We start from the raw sequence: 23,467 nt of genomic DNA, 5'->3' as shown, positions 1-23,467 counted from the left end.
CCTGCAGTAAGCGAAGAAACGGTTGAACGCGTGCGGGCAAGTTTCACGCGTAGCCCGTGGAAGTCGATGAATAAAGCAAGCAGGGAGCTAAACGTACCACAGCCAACAGTTTGGAAAATCTTACGGAAAAGGCTAAAGCAGAAGCCTTACCGTTTACAATTGCTACAAGCCCTGACACCCGATGACAAAGTCAAACGCTTTGAATTTTCGGCGCGGTTGCAACAGCTCATGGAAGAGGATGCGTTCAGTGCAAAACTTGTTTTCAGTGATGAAGCAACATTTTTTCCTTAATGGTGAAGTGAACAGACACAATGTGCGAATCTGGGCGGTAGAGAATCCTCACACATTTGTGCAGCAAATTCACAATTCACCAAAAGTTAACGTGTTTTGTGCAATCTCACGGGTTAAAGCTTACGGCCCCTTTTTCTTCTGCGAAAAAAAAACATTACAGGACACGTGTATCTGGACATGCTGGAAAATTGGCTCATGCCACAACTGGAGACCGACAGCGCTGACTTCATCTTTCAACAGGATGGTGCTTCACCGCACTTCCATTATGATGTTCGGCATTTCTTAAACAGGAGATTGGAAAACCGATGGATCGGTCGTGGTGGAGATCATGATCAGCAATTCATGTCATGGCCTCCACGCTCTCCTGACTTAACCCCATGTGATTTCTTTCTGTGGGGTTATGTGAAAGATTCAGTGTTTAAACCTCCTCTACCAAGAAACGTGCCAGAACTGCGAGCTCGCATCAACGATGCTTTCGAACTCATTGATGGGGACATGCTGCGCCGAGTGTGGGAGGAACTTGATTATCGGCTTGATGTCTGCCGAATCACTAAAGGGGCACATATTGAACATTTGTGAATGCCTAAAAAAACTTTTTGAGTTTTTGTATGTGTGTGCAAAGCATTGTGAAAATATCTCAAATAATAAAGTTATTGTGGAGCTGTGAAATCGCTTCAATCATTTGTAATAACTTCGTACAACCATTCATAGTAACTCATCAACTGAAGAGGCTCAGAGAGTCAAGTTACTATGCAAAGTATTCAAATTCATATCACTGTTTGTCAGTTTGATCTGTAATTTAGTTTCCTAGTATTTTACTACCCACCTTCTGTTTCTTTTTATGCAGATCATGTGATGATTACTTGCTAATAAGCTGAAACCAGTAATGATATCACTTGTGTGATCCAAGGCTGAAATATATAATAAAAAAACTTACATGATGGTGACTTTATGCATTTAAGACAGTATGCCTTGGGTGTGCAAAGGACAAACGCCTGGTGTTTTTGAAAGATGATGAAAGGTGGACACTGGATTGCAAATGATAAAAATTTCCTGTGAATGCATAACTGTTTGTAAACTACACAGAAGTTGGTACCATTTCACTACAGGCAATGAACATGGCAGAGAATAGGACATTATGCCAGCTATACAAAGAAGTGAATATACGGGGAGATTCCGCTGTCCCTACTGATGTCTTTTTAAGCAACCTGCAGTGTTATATCTGGCTTTCAAAAACATGCAGTTCTCATATGCTCTCACATGCTATATGCAGACTATTAGTCCTAAAGAATTATTGAACAGGATCTTTTTGTTGGAAATTTAAGTTAAATTTTGTACCGGTACATTTTCACTGCAGACAATGGTTTTTAAGTTATTCAAGAAAAGCATATAAAAGTGATCTCCAAATGCACCTCCACTCCCACACTCATCCCTCACCAGTCAGGATTTCTAGTATTTTGTTCATGCCACTTCCTCCTACCATTCTACAAAAAATTCCAACTAGATGAACTATTCCAAATATTCAACCTTTTTTGGTCTTTACTGGCTGGGCTATTACACCACCAACGTACTTGACTATTTTGTTAATATTATCAATTTAAACATGACCATGAGGGTAATGAAAGAAAAATGACTTTTGTAAACATTATGCCAAAACTAACTGCATTGGCAATTTGATCCAAACTTAATCCTTGCAAGCACAGTAGTAGAAGGCCTGACAAATACAAAATGTGACTGCTTACTTTACACTGTCAAAATTCACAAAATTGTTAGGTAGAATTTACGCAAATGTCAGTTAATGAAGACCAAAATAGTCGAATGTGGGAAACAATATGTGCAGTCAGAAATCTTTGTAAAGTAGTAGGAGGGAGTACTGTGAACAACGGACTAGAAAGTGTGTGGAGATTGGGGATTGTTTGAACCTAACTTTGGTACGTTTTCTTAAATAACTCGAAAGCTACAGCCTACAGTGAAAATGTATCCCAGAACAAGATTTAACTACATTCAATTTCCCACAAAAATGTCCTGTTCTTTTCTTCTGTATGACTAGTCCTACTAGTAGTCAGCAAGAGAATTGAAAATCTCACGCATTTGTTTTAAAGGCCAGATATAACATAGCAAGTTGCATAAAATGACATCAACAGGGGCAGCTGAATGACCCTGTATGTATAGGAAAATACCACATACCGGTACCTTAGTTGTAAGCTGCCGAAATTTACAATATCAGAAAACAAAATCCACATTTTACTATCGTTATCTTTTAAAGTGCAGTGGTAGTAGCATAGTTTTATTTATCCGGTGATTATTTTTAGGATATTGGTCATGTCAAGAGCATTGTTACTTGGTATTGGCCACACATGTCAATAAGGTGAAATCTGCCAGAGATTTTCAGAAGCAGACACTGTAAAGAGAAGTGTTTTTCAGCAGCTAAAGATAGTCCAGAAAAAAAAGATCCTGGCAAAGTACAGTACTGAATCAAAGAAGACTTATTTTGAATTGGTAATTATGAAACTGAGATATGAACAATTTATAAATGACTATCACAGTACAAGATATATGGTTCATGATCAGGGTCAAAAGGCTGTAATTCAGCTGCCAACATTTATTTTTTAAAAAAGAAAAAAGATTCAGTGGTGTCTAATATTTGTAGTTAGTAGCTTATTTTCTGTCAATAATGTTTTGATGTTTGTTAAATGTCTTGATTGCAAATGTAATCTTGTTGCTCAAAAAAATAAATGATGGTGCAAGAATCATATTGGAATGATTTCATATTGAACCACCAAAAGGACTTTATGTGATTGCAGGCAGTACACCAAGAAATATAGGTATCTAAAGAACTGAAAAGAATGTATCCTCTTCAGTGTACCTGCTGCTCCACCAGTAATGAACCAAATATATTAATTAGTATATGGCCACATTGTTTCTGACTTTATGGTAACATTGGATATGTAAAATTGTTTTGAGAAGTAAAATGTGAAAAAGTGTTCCAGGAGTTACATTGTTAACAATAACCAGGATATTGTTTCTAAAACAAGCACAGTCAGGACCAGAGAACAAAGAAACAGCAAGAGTGACAACATATTCAGTTACATAAACAACTACATCATACCTTCTAGAACAAGATAACCATCACCAAGAAGTGAGGATTTTTGTTATATATAAGAGTAACTAAAATGTTTTTAGCAACAGTATCTTCATTATTAGTGCATGCTAGGAAAAACAAGGAGAGGGAGTGGGATGACAATGTTACAAATGAAATTGGAGTAGACAAGCTAAATGAGAGAAATGGGGAGAACAAGTTAAAATGGTTTGGAAATGTAAAGAGAATGGAAGATAGAAGAATACCTACATGAAAGACGGACATGATGTTTGAGGGAAAGAGAGGACATAGAACAAGATGAATTGACTTAATAAAGATGAGTGTAAGAAAAAGGAAGCTGGACTGGAACAAAACAGTTACAGAAGAAGTGCTGTGGAAAGACAGAGTAAAGTGGAAAACCATGATAAATGTCCCAACCAGGCTTGATGCTGGATAAAGGGGAAATGAAGACAATGATCCTGATTGTTGGAGAGGTTAAGTGATAACTCCCACAATGAGATACTTGAGTTTTATACAAACAGTTCACAGATTGCATCTTTCTTTGCACCTCTTCCTGAAAATGAAGAGCGATACTGAGTGCATGATGATGATTTAAAGGATGCCACCACTAAAAAGTGAATCACCATGTAGCTGCATGGCATTAGCAAGAATTACTTAAACTGTTACTAAGGTGAGACAAATGCCTCAACAATCAAGATAACTATGTGGAGAAGTAAACTGTATGTCTTTCAGTACTGTTAATAAATATATTTGTATGACAAAATGTTGTGTTCTTTTTTTTAATTTCTGGGTGATGTTTGTACACATCACTTATGAAGTGAGTTAATGTTGCCACTGACCTCGATCACATATTTCATAATATGCTAGCATTCCTGGTTGCATGGTGAACTCTCCTGCAAGCCCTGGTCCTGCGGCAGGTGCACCTATATCATGGTTACTTGGGTTTTCGAGTGTATAGCTCTGGCCATAAAATGGAATGCCAACCAGCAGTTTGTCGCGAGGTGCTCCTTTGTTCACAAGGTATTCCATTGTGTCATTCTGTTGAAATTAAATAGGTAGAGTACAATTATTTAAAATTTATTCATGATACATACTACAAGTCAAATTGTTCAATTGTATTTTAAAGCATGTAAATTATTATTTCTGATTATATAGTTATGTTTAAGTTATATGAAAATTTATGTTATTTTGTGTATGACAATAAGTTCGTTAAAAATTGATACTTGTGAAAATAGTAATACTAACTGTATTGTACATGGGGAAAATATCACCACTGCGATGGTATAGTGGGCTGACATGGCCTGTACTCTTCTCCCAGCTGCCATGGTAATCATAGGTCATGACAGACATGAAATCTGTGTTGCGACCTAGTTCAGCTAAGTCGTAAGCTTCATCTATCACTTCATGATAACCAGAAATGGAAATTGCCAGTGCAAGTGGTGGATTTTGTTTCTTGAATGCTTGACGCAGTTCCTGAAACATTCAGTCTTATCAGGAAACAAAATTCGTAATACTTAACCTACAACAAAAACTTAGAGGTATTTTTACTCGCTACTTTATTTCAATTTAAGTAAGTTAACGGAGATTTGAGAACAAGAGAACTTCAGTTGATGAAATAACCCGATAATAATGACTAACAGCTTGGAATATGCAGCTATAAAAATATTTTTGAAGAATGCAAGATTAATGGAACACTACAACAAATGGAATGAGAAAGAAGATATAGAATTTGTAAAGAGAAATATGTAAAATTTGATAGTTTTATCATATTTTGCTTTTCACATTTCTTTTAGGACTGGTATGTTGTAACTGGACTTAAAAGTTGAACACATGAAAGAAAAATTCTGGTTTAAATGCAACAAAAGTAAAGCATCACTAATTTTATAGGTACGAGTGACAGCTGCCATCATTTTGTTCACATTTTGGACTAACCAGTTATTTCCAAAGCTGAGAGGCAGCCAAAATAAAGTCATTAGATCTTCTAGATTTCAAAAGGTAAAAGAACTCAAATGTATTCTTTATATTTTACTAGTCAGCCATTTTTTTTAATCAACTGATAATCTCTTATGCTTCAAAAGCTTTGTATCCAATCTTCTGTTTTTCATTTACCACCAGGAAAGTCACACAACAGTAATCTAGGGAAACTTAGAGGTGGTATAAATAGGAATTTTCATATAAGATTGATTGTAAGCTAGTGTAATAGTGAAATTTTAGCCTATATAAAGCCTAATAACTTTCTAATTTTAGGAAACAAGTGGTAAAATAACTGAAAACCTTTAAAACATTATCTCACTCCATGACATAATATGACACAATGTTTTAAGTAAATATTAGGATGGATGTTATGATATATTACTTACTTGTACAAGCTTTGTGAAATTTGGTTTATCTGAAGTAGGCCCACGCCCACAGTTGGACTGCCAACAGCGAGGGTAATCCCAGTCAAGATGAAGACCACCAAACTGATGTCTCTGTAGGAATTCCACTGCCGTAGACACAAAACGTCGCCGTGCTGATCCTTCACTCACTAGTCTGCTGTACTTATCCCCAGCAGAATCTGTCCATCCTCCAAGGCCTATCATCACTGTCACATCAGATGCATGCTGTTGGTGGTGACCTGACTTCTTTGGTAATTCAGTTAACCTCTCATAGAAATCTACAATGGAATAATGCAAAGACATTTTTATAGAAACAAAAACAACTTTGTAAAACATGATAAATACATTCTGTTCTAACCTAAGACATGTATGGCTCATTATTCCAGTCTTTGCAGAACAATAATCAGAAACAAAAAAATAAAAAAATAGTACATATATTTACTGTAAGCAGAGAAACAAATGTAGTGACATGCACATAAAAATATTAAACCAAGTAATCTTACACAGATAACAAATTTCATACCTCTGCTCTGTCATGACACAAATATACACACAAACAATTTACTCTGTGTGATACACACGTGGTTACTACATTAATGGCAAGATATGACTGATTGAGAAAGCAGTTGTATTAATTTCAGCAGTACTAAAAATCATTAACTATACACCCCATAAAAGTATGATGAACTGTTAATTAATTCATACAATGAGTTTCAAAGACCTCACCATGAAGGAAAACCTTTAGTGATGTGGAGTGTGTCACGGACTCAAATATAAGGAAAAAAACTGTTATAAAAAATGCACATATGCTACACTAAAAACTAAATACCACATCAGTTAAATATGGATGTGTTAGTATAACACCATTATTATTATTATTATTATTATTATTATTATTATTATTATTATTATTGATTTTAAATACACTGCAGACAAAAAAGAAGGTGCAAATAGGACCTTGAAAATCAACAGAGGTCTGAATGCTCACAACATTCAGTATCAGCAGCTTTTTGATTTAAATTCTGTCATCTTGAAATTATATATGAAATTTGAATATGGAGAAAGCCAAACATGTGGTATCACTTCACAGTGGTTTGCAGAGTATGTATGTAGAGCTATCTACAGTAATTAGGTAACACTCTCAGACATTTATTGTGGAAATTCTTGATGGGACAAAGCTGCTGCACTGGCTTAAACATTTTACAGTTCTCATATCTTTATGGTTCAAATGGTTCAAATGGCTCTGAGCACTATGGGACTTAACATCTGAGGTCATCAGTCCCCTAGAACTTAGAACTACTTAAACCTGACTAACCTAAGGACATCACACACATCCATGCCTGAGGCAGGATTCGAACCTGCGACCGTAGCAGTCGCGCGGTTACGGACTACAGCGCCTAGAACCGCATGGCCACCGCAGCCGGCCATATCTTTATGTATCCACATTATATGTTCTCTGACCTATATCAAATATTACAGTGACAAAATTTAATCCTACATAATTAAATCTAAGAACACTTTTATACTCACTGTTTTCCTTGTCTGCACGCTCATCAAAGTATTTCACGGTGAGTGTGTTAGGATCCAGTGATGCATAAGCATATACAATATGGGTACACAGAGTGGGATCAATGTGCTCTGGCACAAATTTTCCTCCTTCTTTGCGATACCATGCCCAGCTGGCATAATAACATACCACTTTGTAATGATCCTCTGCAATCAAAAATGCATAAAAATATTACCGCCAGGTTTGATGCTGACATTTTAATTTTTTACAGAGATAGCAATGGAGATCAGCTGAAGAAAATGAGCAGTGTCTTGAAAAGAGGTTATAAGAATGTGAATCAACAAGTCACATCTTTATAAGGGCATGTCTTCCAGTCCAGACTGTGTACTGATTAGATTTCTTCCAGAGTATGCTGACACAAAAGCTCAACACTTAGCAATCATACACAACCACTAACTCAATGGAAGATCCATACCAAAGACTGGGAAGTTGCACAGATCACACTAGTACTCAAGAACAGAAATACAAGTAATTGATGAACTACAGACCAATATCACTGACATATGTGCAGTTGGATTTTGAAACAGACATTGTGTTCAACCATTATGAATTACCTCAAAGAAAATGGTCTACTGACACACAGTCATCATGGACTCAAAAAACACCATTCTTGTGAAATACAAGTTGCTCTTTATTTGCATGAAGTAATGAGAGCTATGACAAGGGATGTCAAATATATTCCATATTTCTAGAGTTCCAGAAAGCTTTTGACACTTTCCCTCACAAGAGACTTCTAATCAAATCTTGTAACAGTGGAGTGTCACCTCAATTGTGTGGCTAGATTCAGGATTTCCTACAGTGCATAGTAATCAACAGAAAGTCATCAAGTAAAACAGAAGTGATAGCTTGTGTTCCCCAAGGAGGTGTTATAGGCCCTCTGCTGTTCTTAATCTACATAAACAATTTAGAAGACATTCTGAGCAGCCATCTTACATTGTTTGCAGAAGGCACTGTGACTTACCATCATTAGAAGATCAAAATCAACTGCAAGATGACTTAGAAACAATATCTGTAGGGCGCGAAATGTAGCAAGTATTAGATCATCCGCATGACTATTACAAGAAATCAGTTAAATTTCATTTACATGATAAACCACACAAATCTAAAGGCTGTCTATTCAGCTAAACACCTAGGAACTGCAATAATGAACAACTGAAATTGGAATGATCCTATAGATAATGTGGCAAAGAAGGCAAACCAAAGACGATGTTTTATTAGCAGGACACTTATAAAACACAACAGGTCCACTAAAGAGACTGTCTACATTACACTTGTCAGTCATCTGCTAGAGTACTGCAACGCAGTATGAGATCTTTATCACATAAGATTGTCTGAGAACATCAAATAATTTGAAAGAAGGGCAGTTAGTTTTGTATTATTGTGAAATAGTGGAAAGAGTGTCATGGACATGATAAGATAATTGGGGCAGCAATCATTAATCCAAAGGCATTTTTCATAGCAGCGACATCTTTTCACGAAATTTCAATCACAAACTTCCTGTTCTGAATGTAAAAATATTTTATCAATGCCAACCTACATAGGAAGAAATGATCATCATACTAAAATAAGAGAAAGCAGAACTAGTGCGGAAAAGTTTACGTATCCATTTTTTCCCGCATACTGTTTGAGAGTGAAATGATAGAGAAGTGATGTAAAGGTGATTTAATGAATCCTCTGCCAAGCACTTTAGTGTGAATCGCAGAGTGCTGCATAGACATAGATGTACAACGTATATTACATACAGAGAAATTTTCAAACGAAAAAAGTTTCACGATGCTAGTAAGCAATGCATCTCAAATAGTCTCCCACATACAGCTGGAATTACTGAGTAACACTTCACACCACAAGCAAAATGTAAACTCTATATCTATCTGACAGATAGTATAGTGCATGTTCTTATTATGGGAAACATATTTTCATGTGATAGCTGGATATCAGTTTAGGACAAAATTTAATCTCACTGTTTAAAGAGCAGTTTCTGAAACAGTGCCTGAGTCAGTTTCAAGAAATTAAGAGTATGTTACATAAAAAGGGCAGAGAGGCCACATGTGCTGATAAGAAACATTCATATATGACAGATTAACATCTATCTCTGTAACAGTTGCAAATGACACATTCCAAAGGTAACAGTAAGAAAAAGCATTTGTAGTACAGGCTCACAAGTTTGGTCTTGGAAGAAATCAAAGCTTGTAATAAACCAAAGTATATAGAAACTGAAACAAACATCACTCAGATGAAGAGTTCCACCAGTACCATACTTTTAATAAGTGTGACAAGTGTCTTTCTGTCTGTTATCAAAGGTAGACACAAAATTCAAACACAAATTTCTTGGAAGCTTTGTGCTGTCCATGAGTATGTAACAAAGAGTTCCAAAATCAAAGCTTTGAGCATTTTCATGTATGCTTATAGTCATGTGGTTCGTCCCTTACTTTTCAGTGAGGATGGAACCACAGTACATAATTTATACCCAGATCAAAATGAAAAAGTTATTGACATGCAGCATGCAAATTTGAATTTGAAAATTTGAATAGGGAAAGACTACATCCTGATACAAAAAAGGTTTAGGAACTGTTTGAAGAATGCTAAAGCTTATCCGGGAGCGGATATAAATTCAGACCACAACCAAGTGATGGGAGAAACACAAGTGAAGTTGAAAAAAGTCTGTAGAGGTAAAGCAAAGGAAAGACTAAACATAGAAAGAATCAAAGAGGTAGGAAAGGCATCAGATTTGGGGAAAATATTTACGGAAAAATGGCAAAGAGGTAGTGTTGATGAAAGTGTTAATGACAAGTGGATAAAAATGAGGCAAGGACTCATGGACTCCGCCAAAGAAGTACTAGGAATTAGAGTATCCCAAAGCACCAGGAAAGAATGGATAACAGAAAACATGTTGAAAAAGATGGAAGAGTGCAGAAAGTGGAAAAGTGTGGAAACTGAAGAAGGCAAAAAGAGGTACAGGAAACTGAATAATGAATTAAGAAGAGAAACTGAAGAAGCAAGAGAAAAATGGATGAAACAGACATGCGACGAAATTGAGAAAATGGAGAGAGAGGGAAAGTATGAAATGATGTATAGACTGGCTAGTGAGATAGTTTTTGAACGTAAAAGAAAGAGAAATAACATGGAAATAGAAAGAGCGGATGGTACTCTAGCAGAAGAACCACAGGAGGTTTTGAACATATGGCAAGAATATATTGAATGTCTGTATAAGGGGGATGAAATGCAAAGTGAAATTAAGGTTGAAGAGGAGCAATATGTGCCAGAAGATGGAAAGGGATTTACCATCTTGGAAGCAGAAATAGAAAAGGTGCTGAAGGAGATGAAGAATAGGAAGGCATGTGGAATAGATGATTTGCCAGCAGAACTGTTGAAGAGTCTGGGAAACAAGGCAAGAAAAGAAATAGTCTACCTCTGTAACGAGATATATGACAAAGCGGAATGGCCTGAGGACTTCGCTGCAACAGTTATGATACCAATAGAGAAAAAGAGAAATACTAAAAAACGTGAAGAGCACCGGACCATCAGTCTAATTTCTCATGCAGCTAAAGTCTTGCTGAGAGTGTTGAATAGAAGGTTATATGGCAAGCTGGATAGAGGGATTGCAAAGGAGCAGTTCGGATTTAGAAGAGGAAAAGGAACAAGAGATGCTATTGGTCTGATAAGAACTATAGGGGAAAGATATAGGGAAAAGGGTAGAGAAATCTTTGCTGTTTTTATAGATTTAGAAAAGGCTTTTGACAGAGTTCAATGGAACAAGCTGATGGATATCTTGAAGAGGAAAGGAGTAGATTGGAAAGAGAGACGACTGATACAGGATCTATATTTACACCAGAAAGTAAGGATACGGATTGGAAATGAAATGTCAGAAGGAGGCAGCATTGGATGAGGTTTTAGACAAGGTTGTTGCCTTTCCCCACTGTTGTTTAATGTATATCTTGAAGAGATTGTTGCGAAAAGCTTAGATGGGAAAAGAGGAATATGTGTTGGTGGAAAGAGAATAGAATGTATAAGATTTGCTGATGACATGCTATTAGTGGCAGAAAGTGGGTGGACAGTGAATAACATGCTCAAAGATCTGAATGAAGCTTGTGTGGAATATGGGATGCAAATAAACACAGAAAAAACAAAGAGTATGGTCATCAGTACAAGATGCACACTGTCCAATATTAAAATAGGACAATCTACCATTAGCCAAGTAAGTGAATTTAAATATCTCGGAAGCACAATAACTAAAGACTTGAGATGTCACCAGGAGGTGAAAACTCAAATTGCCATAGCGAAGGAGGCATTCAACAGAAAGAGGAGACTCCTATGTGGAAAATTAGATAAAGGACTAAGGAAAAGGCTTGGCAAATGTTTTGTCTGGAGTGTGGCACTATATGGGGCAGAAACATGGATACTGAGACGAGAGGATGAAAAAAGGTTAGAAGCATTTGAGATGTGAATGTGGAGGAGAATGGAGAGAGTAAGCTGGATGGAAAGAGTGAGTAATGAAAGATTATTGGAAAGGGTTGGTGAGAGAAGATGTCTGCTGAAGGTTGTAAGAGAAAGGAAAAAGAACTGGTTAGGACATTCATTGAGAACGGAGTGCTTGCTTGTAGATGCTTTGGAAGGATTGGTTTGTGGGAGAAGACTGAGAGGAAGAAGGAGATACAAGATGATAGATGACATAAAGGGAAGAGGAAATTATGCAGACCTGAAGAGGATGGCAGAAGACCGGACAGCCTGGAGAACTACCATGTGAAAACATGCCTTTAGGCAGAACACTGATGATGATGATGATGGTGATGCAGCTGTTTATAGAGCTGTTGCCACAGTACATAATTTATACCCAGATCAGAATAAAAAGTAATTGACAGGCAGCTGTTTATAGAGCTGTTACCACAGTAACAGCCCATCGGAGAACGCACTCAGTCATGCCTCGTTCCATTCACTGTTGACAAATCTCTCTGCTACTACTTTGTTTCTGGGTGTGGTAACTTTATTTTGCACTAGAGAAAGTGGACACAGGGTTCTTACACTTACACTCTACCACTGCCACTTCAACACCATCAAAATGAACTGGGGGGGGGGGGGGGGGGGCAGATTAAACATTATATTTCAACAAAAGCTTCACTGCGACAGAAATTAAAATAATGTTAGGGGAATCAGTAGCACAAATAATTTCAGAGAAGTGGAGTTATGTTGTATGACACACAGAAATGGCTGTTAAAGAAGCATGGAAAAGTTAGAGAGTAATATTGAAAATGTTATTATATCCTTAGGAAATTCCAATGACTTGTCCACACAGCAGAGCTCTAATAATGACACTGTTGAGGAAGAAATTGGTTCTGAACTAAGTGGCATTAACCCTCTGCCTTAATTTATCTTCATCTTTGTGATTGTGTTTCATATTTTTGACTGAACGGTATGCTCTGCATTTGCACAGTAAATCTCATCTCATTATTAAGGAACACTCTTCTGCACAAATATGACACCCTGCATGCACGCTACAGTGATAGGCAAGAACTCAAGCAGTTTATATTATTTTAATGTTATTAGTTACTGTAATTACATGAACAATTCAGATCCATTTTAACACATATTTCATTGTGAATATCACAAGTGAATGTGATTCATTCTGATTATTGTAAAAAGACACTGCAATTCCTGTTGCTTTTGTTGAGATATACAAATAACAGTAACACAGTATCATTTTATGCATGGGAGTGCTTTTGTTAAGCCACAAGGATATTATGATCCGGTAAAGTGAATTCAGTACTGCACGTTAAAAGGTGATGTGAGAAGGCAGTCCAATAAGGAAAAACACAGGCTGTTGCTGCTGCAGCCATACTGCAGCTCATGTACTGGAAAACTGACAACATTGCTCCCTTCCACCCTCAACTGCGAATCATTTTGTTATTCTGATCCGAGTATACTTGATATGATTCAATTGTGTGCTATCTCCCAATGAAAACAGATTATGCAAAGTGCTGCAGGAATTAACACATTGAACTTATATTCAGAGGTTGTGATCTTCAAATCACTGTCTGGCAATATGGTTTAAGTTTCCTGAAGTGTTTCTAAATTAATATAGACATATACTGGAATAGTTCATTTGAAAAAAGTGCAGTCACATTCATTCCCCATATTTGTCCTATCAAAATTTGTGCTCCATCTAAAAGCATTGTAATTACCAACAGATAAGTAACTGCCAAGCTCCTCCCCCTCCCCCCCCTTTCTCCTCCTTCCTGGTCCTCAGACATCAGCCTTATTTATTTGGAATTACATCAAGGACATCGTTTTTTAAAATGGACTGATATTTTACAGTTGATTTTCACTGACATTTTATGTATGAACTGTAGTTTTCTGTATCCATAAAATTCAATATTTTTTCTGCATGAAAGTTAATTAATACTGCTTCTCCAGGGAAATACTAGTGCTAATATACATAGATTTGTTAATGCATCATCATTATTATCAATAAAAATATTGTGACTAGTTTGCCACTCTGTGAGTATACTTTCTTTGCATATATTATAAATATTTTCTGTAATGTTCATAACATGTAAGTAAACTTTCACGGCCGGCATCTTCATTAATTAAAACTTCCAGGCTGAATTGCCGTGGTCCATATATAAAACTTCTTCTCCTTCCTGATGTTTTGTTGCCTGCAGTAGGCAACGAAACACCAGGAAGGAGAAGAAGTTTTATATATGGACACGGCAATTCAGCCCAGAAGTTTTAATTAATGATTTTCTGTAATTCTTTGCTTCGGAAACTCGACATTATTCACATGAATAAACAAACTGACTCTCTGGCTCCCATTTGTAGATGATAAAAGATAAGTGCATGATAACTCTCTATTCAGAAGACATGTAGTGCAAAACACATATGTACACTTGCAAAGGATGAGTAAAAAATCAGGATAGAGCTATTTGTGTAAGTCGAAAGTTACCTCCAACCAGATTTCTTGTTTGGCTGCTTGGAATGTTGTCCTGAGAAGCCTTTGGCATGCAACTGCCATATTCACAAATGCCCTTTTGCACATTGAAATACTGACCAAGCATGCATGAATAGTGCTGTGCCACGCCTTTGTGACACATGTAATACCTATTACAGTCTTTTGGATCTTCCATAAGTCCTTCCTCATTGCAGGCTACCTCTGACTGGTTCTCTTGTTCTAGAAGACACAAAGTACATGTGGAATTATTGAAGTGAATTAAATAGGAGTATAGGAATGCATCAGTAAGAGAAAGTGATAAGAAGAAATGATAATTCTGTTTTCATGCAAGAGGAATTGGTGCCAATGTATCACCAAACAATCAACATAATGGCTCTCCTGCATTGTCACTGAAACATTCTACACAGTCCTGAGAAAACACTTGTGTAACTCTAATGGACTATATAAACAGAATAAGGATTTCAGTCCTGATTTGTAACTTAAGATGATAACGTTAAGAGAAATTATTGTATTATCTCTAGGTCAGCACCTATTGCCATAATTTAATTTGATGAGCATCCCTGAATGATTACTAAACCTGTTGCAGCAGTTCCCAAACAGTACTCACAATGCTGACTCAATCCACGAATACATAAACATCCCCACATGCAGTTGAAGCACTTAATAGAGCAGAGAAGCAACATGATGTTAAGTCATCTAACATTCCTCACTCTGGCATGTGGAAGTAAGTATATGTGACTTCCATTCATCTTAGAATTCTGACTGCTGCCAAAATAAATATTGTAGATTCATAGTAACAAAATACAGCAGGTAAGTACTTCTTATTCATCAAATATTTGAGCAGAGGTAAAACAAGACTCTCTATAAATTACACAATGAATTTTTGTCTGAATTTTCATTGCCAAATTAAGAGTGGAAAATGGACAAATAGGCCACCAAATTGACCAGCATGAGGTCCGGATGTGCAAAAAAACATTCAATTGCTTAAAATAATTAAGGTAATAAATACAACATATTTCATTCTTTCTGAATAAAATCTGAAAATAAAATAAAAGGAACATTCAAATTTTTTGAGAGTTGTCTAAAAGTAGGAAATAAAATAGATTAGAGGAACATTAAATGCACATTTGAACGATGCTCAAAATTATGTACAGTAAATGAGGTGTCAATTGACAATTTAAAGTTTAACATTTAACTCTGACTTTTAAAAAGCACTGGAGGATATCTGTCTGGTGGTCTTCATAATCTACCAAACAGATATCCCATAGTACTTTTTAAAATTCTAATGTTCTAAGTTAAACACTGAACTTAAAATTCTCAATTGGCATGTCATCTGCTATACATGATTTTCAGCACTGTTAAAAGGTGTATAAAATGTTTCTTTACACTTTTTTATTTCTTACTTGTGCACAAATCATTTCACGAACACATTCAACGGTTTTCAGCTACACTTTTTAATAAAGTTCATGTTATTAAATAAGGCACAGTTAACAAAAATGTGACAGATGGGAAAAAAAGTAAGTAGGCCTAAACTGTTTATTATTGCAAAAGTAATCATCACAACTGTTAATACATTTATCCCACTGTGAGACAAGACAGTCAACAGCTTTATGGGAAAATATTTTCTGTTGCCTACGGAACCATGATGATGCCCAGGCTTGCACCTCAGCGGCTACAAATGTCTTTCTTCAGGTCTCCAAAAATATGGAAACCGCATCGGAAGAGATCAGTGGTGTATGGAGGAAGTGTAAGGGCTTCCCAGCAAAACTTTTGCAGTGTACTGAAACAATCTTGCCAACACGTGGGTAGGCATTATCTTGCAACAAAATGATGCTGTCTGTCAACATTGCTTAGCAATGGATTTGATGGTACACTTTAATTTTTGCAGTGTGTCCACATACCGCTGTGCATTAATTGTAGTGCCATGTTCCAGAAATTTTGTGAGCAACAGGCTGACAAGCAGCATCACTCTGTTGCAGGATAATTCCCACCTACATGTTGCCAAGGTTGTTTTGATTATGCTGCAGAAGTTCACTGGTAAGCCCTCACACATCTTCTTTACAGTCCCAATCTCTCCCCATATGATTTCCATATTTTTGGAGCCCTGAAGAAAGACATTTGTAGCCATCAATTTGATTCCAATTAAGAGGTGCACATCTAGATACAACCATGGTTCCATAGACAACCACAAATATTTTTCCTTGAAGGCATTTAATGTCTTGTTTTGACTGGACTGCCCCTTATGCCTCTGCATTAAAATATTTGTTCAGAAAATAAACTTTTATTTAGACAGATGGGTAATGCTGCCTAATGTTTACCTTCATGAGAGACAACTTCCATTACTGCCAACAGAAACACACACAAAAAAAAATCAGTGTCATAAAGATTTTTTTCTTCAGCAAGGGGAGACTGGATGGGGGAGAAGGATGGAGGAGAGGACAGGTGTCTTAAAATTCAGACTTAGAGGGATCCACCTCATATGAGGAGAAAGGACTGCAAATATCTTCCAGAAGCTAGTAGTATCATTATCTCTTGTATGTATTTCTGTCATCAGCACTGGGAATTGAACCTCTTGAAGGTAAGTACCAGAAAGTCCATCTGTTTCTTTGTAAATTTAAGAATTTTCTGAATGGACTTTTCCAATAAGTACAATGTCACATACAAAGTCTGTGAGATCCTTACCTATACGCTGTGAAGAGTTATCCATGGGGCAGTTAGCTATCTGTGGCCAATCACACAGTTGAGTGCGCGAGTCGTAATGTAAGCCTTCTGGGCAGATGTAAGTATGCTTCATGCCCCATTCACAACGGTGATATATTTGGCAACTGGCCGAGTCTCGCACATAACCACGGCCTGAACAGTTGTACTGGCTACTGTCAACACTCACAGGGACTCCAGCAATAGGTGGTGTGACAAGCGTGGGTTCCTGCGACGTCTGCTGTTGATCACTCTGTGGTGTTGTCTCTGTCATCAGAAATGGTTTGTGATAAAATGAATACAAAACTGAGGAATTCTGACTACAATGTAAATTGTGTTAGGGATATCCAGAAAGTAAGTACCATTTTGGAAATAACTTATAAAAACATTTTTTCAAACCAAAATTTATTTTTAGAGGAAAAAGCTTATCTTAAACTATTGTCCTACATAGTTGCCATCACTGTTCAGAAAGCTGTAACAGCAGGAAACCAGCTTTTCCGTGGCCTCTTCATAGAAAGATGTCACCAGTAAAGATGGCCGCAACTGAACACTGTTTTTTGTATCATTATTACTGTCAAAGTGCCTTCCTCCAAAATCACATATCAAGTTCAAGAACAGGTGGTAGTCAGATGCTGCAAAATTGGGGCTGTATGGCAAGGAATGCTCAGTCAGGGAATTGTGTTGCTTCATGACTTCTAATCAAGCTGCGGGCCTATGGGGTATCGTCTCAGTTGTGCAACTGGATTCTTGATTTCCTCTCGGGAAGGTCGCAGTTCATGGTAATAGACGGCAAGTCATCGAGTAAAACTGAAGTGATATCAGGTGTTCCCCAGGGAAGTGTCCTGGGACCTCTGCTGTTTCTGATCTATATAAATGATCTCGGTGACAATCTGAGCAGTTCTCTTAGGTTGTTCGCAGATGATGCTGTAATTTACCATCTAGTAAGGTCATCCGAAGACCAGTATCAGTTGCAAAGCGATTTAGAAAAGATTGCTGTATGGTGTTTCAGGTGGCAGTTGACGCTAAATAACGAAAAGTGTGAGGTGATCCACATGAGTTCCAAAAGAAATCTGTTGGAATTCGATTACTCGATAAATAGTACAATTCTCAAGGCTGTCAATTCAACCAAGTACCTGGGTGTTAAAATTACGAACAACTTCAGTTGGAAAGACCACATAGATAATATTGTGGGGAAGGTGAGCCAAAGGTTGCGTTTCATTGGCAGGACACTTAGAAGATGCAACAAGTCCACTAAAGAGACAGCTTACACTACACTTGTTCGTCCTCTGTTAGAATATTATTGCGCGGTGTGGGATCCTTACCAGGTGGGATTGATGGAGGACATCAAAAGGGTGCAAAAAAGGGCAGCTCGTTTTGTATTATCATGTAATAGGGGAGAGTGTGTGGCAGATATGATACGCGAATTGGAATGGAAGTCATTACAGCAAAGACGTTTATCATCGCGGCGAGATCTATTTACGAAATTTCAGTCACCAACTTTCTCTTCCGAATGTGAAAATATTTTGTTGAGCCCAACCTACATAGGTAGGAATGATCATCAAAATAAAATAAGAGAAATCAGAGCTCGAACAGAAAGGTTTAGGTGTTCGTTTTTCCCGCGCGCTGTTCGGGAGTGGAATGGTAGAGAGATAGTATGATTGTGGTTCAATGAACCCTCTGCCAAGTACTTAAATGTGAATTGCAGAGTAGTCATGTAGATGTAGATGTCCCGGGTTCCCGGGTTCGATTCCCGGCGGGGTCAGCGATTTTCTCTGCCTCGTGATGACTGGGTGTTGTGTGATGTCCTTAGGTTAGTTAGGTTTAAGTAGTTCTAAGTTCTAGGGGACTGATGACCATAGATGTTAAGTCCCTTAGTGCTCAGAGCCATTTGAACCATTAGATGTAGATGTAGATGACAACACATGTCCCCATTCTGCTGATGTCACTCAAAACCTTCCTCAGCAATATAGTTGGGAGTGGTTCAGTCACCCACCTTATAGCCCTGATCTTGCACATTTTGACCACAACTTGTTCTTGAACCTGAAGTGTGATTTTTGAGGAAGGAACTTTTGACAGTAGGGATGATACAAAAACTTATGTTGAGCAGTGGCAGTCTTCACTGGTGTCATCTTTCTATGAAGAGGGCATAGAAAATGTGATTTCCCACAAAGTAAAAATGACATATGAACAATGGTGGCAACTATATAGGAAAATAGTGTAAGATATGCTCTTTCTTGTAAAAATAAAGTTTGATTTTAAAAAATGTTTTCATGAGTTTTTTTCAAAATGGTACTTATTTGCCAGACATGCCTGATAGTTTCCAACTGGTTAAAAACAGCTCTGATAAGACCATTACACAGAAAGGGAAATTAATACAAACTAGAAAGTTACAGTCCCATATCTCTCCTGCTATTCATATCAAAGATATTTGAATAGGTGTATACACAGAGACTCATTGTTTTTCTGATGAAATTTGAATTAATCAACATGAACCAGTCAGACTTCCAGAAAGATAAATGCGCGATAGCTGCAGTCATAGATCTCATCAAGAATACGTTAATCAAGTTACAAATCGTTCAAATGGTTCTGAGCACTATGGAACTTGACATCTGAGGTCATCAGTCGCCTAGAACTTAGAACTATTTAAACCTAACTAACCTAAGGACATCACACACATCCATGCCCAAGGCAGGATTCGAACCTGCGACCGTAGCAGTCGCGCGGTTCCAGACTGAAACGCCTAGAACCGCTCGGCCACACCGGCCGGCTAATCAAGTTACACTGTAGACATGAATGTATAGGAGTATTTGACTCTGTAGACCACAAAACATGAGTAGAAATATTAGGGGCACATGGTATAAGAAGGAATGCAAGAGACTGGGTCCCATCATACCTAAGAACGGGAACCAATGTACAGAAATTGCAAACACAACACAAGAGAAAATAAGATCTGGACCAAAATTCTACAATTCTCTGTACCACAGGCATCCACTGTTGGCACATTGCTTTTCATTCTATACACAAATCATACTCCAAACATTATTTAATTATGAGAACATATGTGACGGTTCAATTCGATTATGTATGAAACCCAATTTGAATACACGCCAAATGGCTCCAGTGCAGCCACTGTGTGTTGCCAGAGTAGTGTTGACCTCAGCTGCAACTGCCGAGAGGATGCTTCTCGGCTGTTTCGACAATGCTGCCTTCCAAAGTGGCCTCAGTTCCTGTCTACAGCCAATGAGCTACGATTGGAGAAATAACCTGTGTCAGACAAGCTCAGTTTTCTACAAGCGCTGACCCAGAAAGAGATGGGACCCACCCCCATATCCCCCAGCCACCAGACGATATCAACCGGCGCCTGATCTGTTTTATTCAAAAATATGAGATATTTGGATCACTAGAAAGTGTATCACGCAAAGCTGTACTAAGTTACAGGTGCTTCTGTGTAACTGAACAAGGTGAACATGTTCACTACAAATGCTTGTTATTCATTATTAACTGATGTTAAGAGACTGTGTTATTTCGTGTGGTCCACTGACTGGCCCTGACTGTTGTTCTACAATGATTATCATTTACCACTCTGTTCTTCTTTTTCTTATTGTGTATTTTACTGGGCCCCCACATTTAAACTAATGTTCTACCACACTTCATGTTGGCTGATTTGAAGTTCATTTGTTGTAACTGCTAGCTCAAAATTCAAACTATATGGAAGTATTTGTAAGTGCTGACATTTTTAAAGGAATGTAAATGCTTGAGCATTTCTTCTAACCCTGTGCATGTTGTTTAACCATCTTAAAGAAGAATCATTAAGTTGTCAACCAACCGCGTAAATGGTGTTACATAAATAATAATTGTATATCCAAAAACAAAGATGATGTGACTTACCAAATGAAAGTGCTGGCAGGTCGACAGACACACAAACAAACACAAACATACACATAAAATTCAAGCTTTCGCAACAAAGTGTTGCCTCATCAGGAAAGAGCAAAGGAGAGGGAAAGACGAAAGGATGTGGGTTTTAAGGGAGAGGGTAAGGAGTCATTCCAATCCCGGGAGCGGAAAGACTTACCTTGGGGGAAAAAAGGACGGGTATACACTCGCACACACACACATATCCATCCACACATATACAGACACAAGCAGACGTTGAAAATGTATACCTGTCCTTTTTTCCCCCTAAGGTAAGTCTTTTCGCTCCCGGGATTGGAATGACTCCTTACCCTCTCCCTTAAAACTCACAGACATATTTTCAATATGTCTGCTTGTGTCTGTATATGTGTGGATGGATATGTGTGTGTGTGTGAGTGTATACCCATCCTTTTTTCCCCCTAAGGTAAGTCTTTCCACTCCCGGGATTGGAATGACTCCTTACCCTCTCCCTTAAAACCCACATTCTTTCGTCTTTCCCTCTCCTTCCCTCTTTCCTGATGAGGCAACAGTTTGTTGCGAAAGCTTGAATTTTGTGTGTATGTTTGTGTTTGTTTGTGTGTCTGTCGACCTGCCAGCACTTTCATTTGGTAAGTCACATCATCTTTGTTTTTGGATATATTTTTCCTACGTGGAATGTTTCCCTCTATTATAATCATATATAATAATTGTATACATTTGGGGTTATTATAGATTGTGATAGTAAAACTGTGATCAGGAATTCCCCTCTTGATTGGGTTTTGGATGCATGTTTTGTTCAGATAAATAAAAAAAATCTTATTTTTGGCATGTTGTCGCACACATCTTTCAAATCTGTCACCACCACTTCCAGTACTGTCACATTATAGTCATTTATGCAGACGACACAACTCTACTGGTCAGCGATAAAGACACAGAAAATCTACAAATAAAAGCCAACTTAGAAGTAAATAGTACAATCCAAAGATTTACTGAATTAAATTTGCATAACAACATTACTAAACCACTTTGCCCAAATTTCAAACTAAAAAACCAGTACAATGAAGATATCAAGATGTAAGTGCATAGGAGAAAACTCCAAATACACAAAATTCCTTGGAATAATAATTGTTGAAAATGTAAATTGAGTTAAGCACATAGGCAAAAAACTCAGCTGACTTCCACATGTGCTGCATAGACTCAGATATCTAAAATACACAAATATTATGAAAATTATATACTATGCAATAACCCATTCAACATCAATTTATAGCAATAAGAACGATAGTCAGTCTTAAATGTAGAATATCATGTAGGACAGCATTTAAAGCCCTTAAGATACTACCATCATCCAGCATATATCTATGTGAACTCTTACGCTGGACAAAATTTAAATATGCTCTCGATACTCTAGGTAATAAGAGAGCACAACACAAGGAAATGGAACATCTCCTATATGCCCATATGAGACAGCATGAAATACAAATCAGCACCATTTCATGCAGGTACAAAATCCCTAGAAAAACTACCTTCATACATAAGAGAGAAACTATAAAAATATTTTCAAAAAATTTCTGAAAACTTTCTTGGTATAACTGTTACTATAGTGTAAATTATTTATGTGCACTACAGTTTAAGACAAATTACAGTGCAGTTACTGTAACAAAAAGTCATGTAACTTACTTGTACAATTACATATAGCACAAATGATGGAAACAAAATTGTGATTTAATATGTAATAGGACTCGAATATTATTGTACAAAATATAACTGGCTAAATACTAGTTAGTGAACAATGTATACTACTCAGTGTGTGCAATAAAATTTGCCTATGGTACAATACATAAATGAATAACTAAAGTATGGGGAATGCAAGTACTCACTGCATAAAAACTAAATTGAGGAGAAAATAGGCATATATTAGTGAAGAAGCAATAATGGGTACAAAGAGGTGAGGAGAAAAGGGATGGAGAGAAAAGATGTGGAATGCACACACAGGCAACATGAGCAGGAGTTCTCATAGGTGCAAATTATGGCACTGACAGATTTAACACAAGCTGCCAGGAGAGTAAAACGGGAGGGAAAGGAGGGTTAAACAAAGAGGAAAATATTGTATACTGTGAAGAAGGGCTCATGAATCACTTTAACTGCAATCATCACACAGCTTTCAATGTCAGCAGTATCATAAATCAGCTGTCCACCGATATAATTGGTGAATGCCAAGCAGTGTACAAGGGTAAGTTTGACCACTCAGAAGGATATGACTGATTTCAACATTTTTTTTTTTTTTTTTGGTCATCAGTCTACTGACTGGTTTGATGCGGCCCGCCACGAATTCCTTTCCTGTGCTAACCTCTTCATTTCAGAGTAGCACTTGCAACCTACGTCCTCAATTATTTGCTTGACGTATTCCAATCTCTGTCTTCCTCTACAGTTTTTGCCCTCCACAGCTCCCTCTAGTACCATGGAAGTCATCCCCTCATGTCTTAGCAGATGTCCTATCATCCTGTACCTTCTCCTTATCAGTGTTTTCCACATATTCCTTTCCTCTCCGATTCTGCGTAGAACCTCCTCATTCCTTACCTTATCAGTCCACCTAATTT

The 23,467-nt window shown here is 37.4% G+C and overlaps 1 protein-coding gene across 1 annotated transcript in view; it reads right to left on the bottom strand.

Annotated features, from left to right (window-relative positions):
* LOC126252135 (probable chitinase 10) overlaps window positions 1-23,467 on the bottom strand; it is a 223,260-nt gene that overhangs the window by 143,484 nt on the left and 56,309 nt on the right. The window contains exons 8-13 of the mRNA XM_049953001.1: window positions 16,962-17,243; window positions 14,274-14,498; window positions 7,300-7,482; window positions 5,752-6,047; window positions 4,637-4,864; window positions 4,231-4,429 (exon numbers count right to left, since the gene is read on the bottom strand). Coding sequence (XP_049808958.1) covers window positions 4,231-4,429; window positions 4,637-4,864; window positions 5,752-6,047; window positions 7,300-7,482; window positions 14,274-14,498; window positions 16,962-17,243 — 1,413 coding nt within the window. The remainder of the gene's footprint in view (window positions 1-4,230; window positions 4,430-4,636; window positions 4,865-5,751; window positions 6,048-7,299; window positions 7,483-14,273; window positions 14,499-16,961; window positions 17,244-23,467) is intronic.

The sequence above is a fragment of the Schistocerca nitens genome, chromosome 4 (genome assembly GCF_023898315.1).
Source record: "Schistocerca nitens isolate TAMUIC-IGC-003100 chromosome 4, iqSchNite1.1, whole genome shotgun sequence".
Taxonomy (NCBI): Eukaryota; Metazoa; Arthropoda; class Insecta; order Orthoptera; family Acrididae; genus Schistocerca; species Schistocerca nitens.
Note: the sequence above shows the minus strand (reverse complement) of the source record. Positions and strands in the feature narration are given on the sequence as shown.